The sequence below is a fragment of the Myotis brandtii genome, unplaced genomic scaffold (genome assembly GCF_000412655.1).
Source record: "Myotis brandtii unplaced genomic scaffold, ASM41265v1 scaffold302, whole genome shotgun sequence".
Classification (NCBI taxonomy): Eukaryota; Metazoa; Chordata; class Mammalia; order Chiroptera; family Vespertilionidae; genus Myotis; species Myotis brandtii.
Window position 1 is genome coordinate 114,013 of NW_005361545.1, and position 6,170 is coordinate 120,182.

The 6,170-nt window shown below is 38.0% G+C and overlaps 1 protein-coding gene across 1 annotated transcript in view; it reads left to right on the plus strand.

Moving 5' to 3' along the window:
* Positions 1-6,170, plus strand: part of SLC36A4 (solute carrier family 36 (proton/amino acid symporter), member 4) — a 48,439-nt gene that overhangs the window by 15,458 nt on the left and 26,811 nt on the right. The window contains exons 7-8 of the mRNA XM_014542416.1: positions 2,585-2,683; positions 5,498-5,667. Of these exons, the coding sequence (XP_014397902.1) occupies positions 2,585-2,683; positions 5,498-5,667 (269 nt within the window). The remainder of the gene's footprint in view (positions 1-2,584; positions 2,684-5,497; positions 5,668-6,170) is intronic.

Here is a 6,170-nt window from a genome sequence, read left to right on the forward strand (position 1 = left end):
TTTATTTACCTTCTATAATTGAAACTTTGTAGCCTTCAGTGGAGCTCAGAGCTGGCCAGGGTGGGTCGGGAAGCTTGGCTTCCTCCATTGCCAGGGGCAAACAAGCCTCCTGCTTGCTCCAGCTCCGTGGCCATGGCCGGCCGAAAGCAGGTATCTGGAGTTTATTTACCTTCTATAATTGAAACTTTGTAGCCTTCAGTGGAGCTCAGAGCTGGCCAGGGTGGGTCGGGAAGCTTGGCTTCCTCCATTGCCAGGGGCAAACAAGCCTCCTGCTTGCTCCAGCTCCGTGGCCACGGCCGGCCGAAAGCAGGTATCTGGAGTTTATTTACCTTCTATAATTGAAACTTTGTTGCCTTGAGTGGGGCTTAGAGCCAGCCACGGCAGGCGGGAAACTTGGCTTCCTCCATCACAGGGGCAACCAAGCCTCCTGCTTGCTCCAGCTCTATGGCTGCTGGCCGCCATCTTGGTTGGGTTAATTTGCATATAGTCGCTCTGATTGGCTGGTGGGCATGGCTTAAGGCATAGCAGAGGTATGGTCAATTTGCATGTTTGTCTTTTATTACTGTAGATAGGTGTTTTCCTATGGTCTTAGGCAACCCCTGTGAAAGGGTCGTTTGACCCCCAAAGGGATGGCGACCCACACAAAAGAAACCACTGTTTTAGAGGATACTGCTGATTGCACCCATGTGTGACCTAGAGGTTTAAATTACAGGCTTCGTAGTTAGATCTGGTATTGAAGCTTGGTAACTGTGCTTCTGGGCTTTATGGTATGGCTTCCAAAGGTAGTAATACTCACCTATTAGAGTTGTGCGATTTAGGGTCACACCTTGGTACACTGCCTAAAAACTTGTTAGTGTTTTGTTTATTCCTTTAAGATTTGAATCAATCACAAGAGATGGGGGTATAGATGTAATTTTATAGTTTTCTTTCACTTCTGAGCCTTTATTTGCTACTACCACTTCAGTCCACTGACACTGCATTAGTCTGTAACCTCTTTATTGGAACTGTGCAGTTAACCTCAACTGATTCCATTGTTCATAATCTGGGGATTCTTAACCCACTTTCCTTAAAAGAATGTATTCAAGGGATTCTGCAAATCCCTTGAAATTATTTGTAAGATTTAATGAGTTTCTCGCTGTATGTGTGTGCTTTCTCCTGGGCACCTATACAGCTTTCATCTCTCAGACGGGCCAAGGACTCAAGAAAGGTGGAGACTCTTTGCTTGCTTTCTTTCCTGACCCAATCCATCTTGCGTATTGCTGCCAAAGCAGTTATTCTGAAATCTCCCAATAGCATTGATTACAGATTCTCTTATGATGGATAGATATTTCACCCTCCCCCCGCTCCCCAAATTCCAAAACCTGTAGGCTCTTTTTTATAGCATGTACAAATGGAAGGGGACAGGCAGGAATATCTTAAGACTTCCTGGAGTTCATGATCCTTAGCTGAACGAGGAAGAGTTAGTGGAGCAGAAAAGGAAGTTCCTTAAATAGAAGGGGCATTGTGAGCATTGAATAACAGTTTAATGTTATCAGATGATACAGACACTTTAATACCCTTTTTATTCTGACTCTAGCTTATATTTTTAGTCATGTATCACCATTAATCACACAATTCTACCTAAGTTTCAAATGTTCTAGACCTCTCTATTTCCCAAATTATCTGTGTGCTTTCACACTTCAATTTCTTATCCTCTTTCATCCTCTTTCCCTGGCCTTGAATTCCCCTTGCAATCAGATAAGGCAGAGAACACGGTTGGGACTAGGAGAGTAGGGACTAGGAGACTTGGGGTTGCTGGAAGAAGTGGCCATTGTGGAGCCAGAGATCTTGAACAAGATGTGCAGTTTGTAAGTTTTCAGATAGTGAGAGTCGGAACAAGGCTATGAGTCAGGACCAGGTAATCGCAGCCCGAGTCAAGGTATATGCACAAGTAATAAGCTTCATGTCAGCTCTCAGGTCAGAGACTAACACACTGAAAACGGGGGACCTGGGCTAGGGAGCAGCACAGCATGATGAGGTAGAAAGTCAGAGTCTGGAGCCAGGTATCTTAGAGACTGAGCCATGAAAATAGAGAAGGAATTTTGTTGACCATCCATAGTAGTTGATAACTGATTAAATGGCTCTCAGTCCCTGAGTATGCTTATATGTTTCCTGTTGTGGTAGGAGCCATACCCAGTGTGAACAGCCTGGGATTTGCAGATGGAAACAGGTAATAAGGAGCATTTAGCTCAGATGGAATGTGTGGGCATGAGGAAAACAACTGCTTTGGCAGTGGAATCCTAACAGCTTGGCTACATTTAACAGAGGATGCTTAAAGTGCTTATTGAAAGAATTATTCATTTTTGTAATGCATATGGGATAGGGCAAAAGTAGGTTTACATTTGTTCATATGGAAATAACACAATAATTAAATAATAATACAATAATAATATCTGTTTTGGGTACTCAAACTGTAAACCTACTTTTGCCCCACCCTGTACCTGCTGCTGTAAAGCTGGCAAGTGTGTGATTTTGCTCTTCCATTTAAAATTCTTTAAAGTAAGTACAGATGTAACGTGCCTTATTTTTTTCTTTCTTTCTCCAGAATATGCCAGATCCCCACAACCTTCCAATAGTGGCTGGTTGGAAAAAATACCCACTTTTTTTTGGTACTGCTGTATTTGCTTTTGAAGGCATAGGAGTGGTAAGGATTCAGTCTTTATTATTTTTTATAATATTAAATCAACTCAAAGATTTATGTAGTCTGCATTTAAAATGTATGTTTTTAATATTTCTATTTATTTCTAGAATATGATTTGCATTTCTTAGACATATCACTTAAATTCTAATTCTCTTTATCTTAATCTGTAACATGAGGACATTATATTAGATGATTTTTAAAATTTTATTATGGAAAATTTCAAACATATACAAAATTTAGAGAATAGTATGATGAATTTTTATGTAAGCATAACCTAGTTTAAAAAACCATTAACTCATGGCCAGTTTTGTTTTATCTATATTCCATTTACTCTACCAAGCCTGGATTATATTCAAATCCCAAACATCATATTGTATAGACTAGATGACTTGAAGTGAATTGAAATTCTTATAGTGTTACTCTTTCATAAGAAGAGTCAAATTGTCAAATCTAATATGCATAGATTTGTGCATATTATGTTTGTTTTGAAAAATAATGTCATTATAAGGGTAATTCCAAGAGATACAGGCATCCTGAGGATTTCAAGACTTTAAATATTTCCTTTCAAGATTCTTCCAGTTTTTTAAAAGCCTAGAATGTGTAGATTTGTGGAAAATAGACTATCGCTCTCTACTCCGTAGCTTATGTTTCATAGTCTTATGGTTTCTTATGGGAGCAAAACTACTTACAAACACCTGTTAATATGAACCACAGACAAAATAGATGTAAAAGACAATTTTACACCATTTCACTTGGGTTTCTGCTTTCTGAATTCTCCTATAGAGAATTCTCACAAGTTCTTGCAGCTCCACTTACCACTGTTACAGGCAGTCTCATTCAGATTTTCATGTCTGTCTTTACCTACTAAGCTTTTGTTAACTGTTGGATATTTACAGTTAAGTGTTTTTTGTTTTTTTTTCTGACATCTCAAATTCAACAACTCCAGATTTTGACATATACTTTCTTAAGCTTTACTTTTTTCACTTCCCTATTTCTCTCATTTTACTTTCAATAGCTGAAGCTTGAAACATTGGAATAATTCTTTTCACTCTGTTACTGGTTTCCTCATTCCAGTCAGTAATTAAGGCATGTTGATTCTTCTTCCATGTTTCCCCAAATCTATTCAGTGAGACTTGACACAGAGGGAGGCTTCCTAAATGCTAATTCTTCCCCTCCCCCTTTTCTAGCTTCACCGGCACTATTCTTGATGGTAGCCCCTTATTTCAGGCCTGAATTATGTCGAGAACACCCAAGTTGTTCCCTGTCCTCTCTTCTGTTAACCAGTTAATATTTCCATATGGATCTGAAAAGTGGAATATTAGAGTTATTATGGCACAGGGTTATTGTGAGGATAATGTGAGATGCTACATGCAAAGCCTTTAGAAAAATGTGTGGTACACTGTAAGCTCTCAGTAAATAATTACTATTATTGTTACTTAGTGTCTTTACAGTATGGTCAAATTATATGACCAAAGTCTCTGAAGATTTGCCTAAAAACTTAACATTTTAATTAGCCTTTTTTCTTTTCCTTTACTTTTTTACATAATAAAAACTACTTATTCATCTCACTAAATTAACAGACAGTAGATACAGATGGAAAAATATAGAAGCAATTATAGACATGTGTATACATGGGTTACTATACGTATGTTTTCTAGCACTGTCTGCTGAGAGGCCCCATAAGCAGTGATACCCCAGTAGTAATAAGCACACCGAGCACCCAGATCCTGATTTCTAGATACCATTCTCAACAAAAGAACCAACGCTCTGTGGAGAAATGGCTGATTCTGGGGTTGAAGCAAGGAAATTCAAGATGAGTCTGGAGCATCTTGTAGTGCCAGGAAATATGGAAGTGCTCAAAAAAAACAAAAGAATGGAGGCAGGTCAACAGGACACAGAAACCAACCTGATAGAATTTACAATGACCAAAGCTGGAACAATATAAGTAACAAAATAAATAACAGTGTTTTGTATTCATACTCAAAGTGTAAATAAATACATGAATCCATACTATTGTAAATTAAATAATTTAATAATTTAATCAAATAAGGGGGATTTCCAAATAATTTATGTAACTGCTCCCTCTGCAGGAGGTGTAGCTTAATCCCCCCCTAGTCCCTGGAGTGTGGGCTGGCTGCCTTGAGTGACTTGCTTCCAAGGAACAGAGTAGGATGAGGGGGGAAGAAAAGACGTTTACAAGCAGAGAAACCTGGCCAGCACTGCCTTAACCAAGTGATCAAAATTAACTTCACCAGTGATAACTCATGTTGATTACAAGTGTGATGAGAAGGGCACTTCACCCCTATGGTAACCTTTTCTAAAACTAAAATCCCAGTCTAGTCAAACATCAGACTAAATACCTAGCTGATATTCCTCAGAACTATCAAGATAATGAAGAATAAGGAAAGACTGAGGAACTCTCACAGACCCAAGGAGAGCAAGGAGGCTTGGTGACAAAATGCAGTGGGTGTCCTTGGCGGGATGGACACTGGACCAGGAAAAGGACATGTGGAGAATCCAGTGAAATGCACCAGTGCTGGTTCTTAATTGTTAACAAATGTACTTTGGTTGTGTAAAATGTTAATAAGAAAAAGTGTTGAAATTATTATTTTTTTAAACAAACAGGTTTGTCCACTAAGAACTGATTTTAAATTTTTTAAAGAGTTTAAAAATCTGTAGTGATAAAATACTTCAACATTTATAAGTGTTCTAAAGGAAAAAGATTTTCAGATAAACTACAGAAAGATTAATTTGTATATATATGACAAGAAACTAGATGGCTTTAAATGATTTGTATTATTTGCACTCTCTTCTTAGGTCCTTCCACTTGAAAATCAAATGAGAGAATCAAAACGCTTCCCCCAAGCATTGAACATTGGCATGCTAATTGTTACAACTTTGTATGTAACATTAGCTACCTTAGGATATATGTGTTTTCAGGATGAAATCAAAGGCAGCATAACTTTAAATCTTCCTCAAGATGTATGGTAGGTAGCTATGAGTGTTTCAATCCTAGTTTGTATATTATATATAGTTTGCCAATATTTGATGATAAAGGTGAATTTTTGGATTTATAGTTTAAATATACGAATTTTTACTGATTTCTTTATTTGTTTAATCTAGAATATTTTTATAATCTTCAGAGGAGAGCATCTTTGATTTTACAGGTCTTTATGGGCTTTTTCAAAAAGATAAAAAAATGTAGTTTGTTCCAAAATTGAGTAAAGTATAAGAGTAAAACAAGGATTCTTTTAATATAGATACTTTAATAAAAAGTTTAACACTAATTCTTACTGCCAAAAAATCCAAAACTCCAGTTCCTGATAAAATAATATAACCTGGCCCTAGCTGGTTTGGCTCAGTGGATAGAGCGTTGGCCTGTGGACTGAAGGGTCCCAGGTTCAATTCCAGTCAAAGGCACATCCCTGGGTTTCGGGTTCGATCCTCAGTAGAGGGTGTGCAGGAGGCAGCTGATCAATGTTTCTCTCTC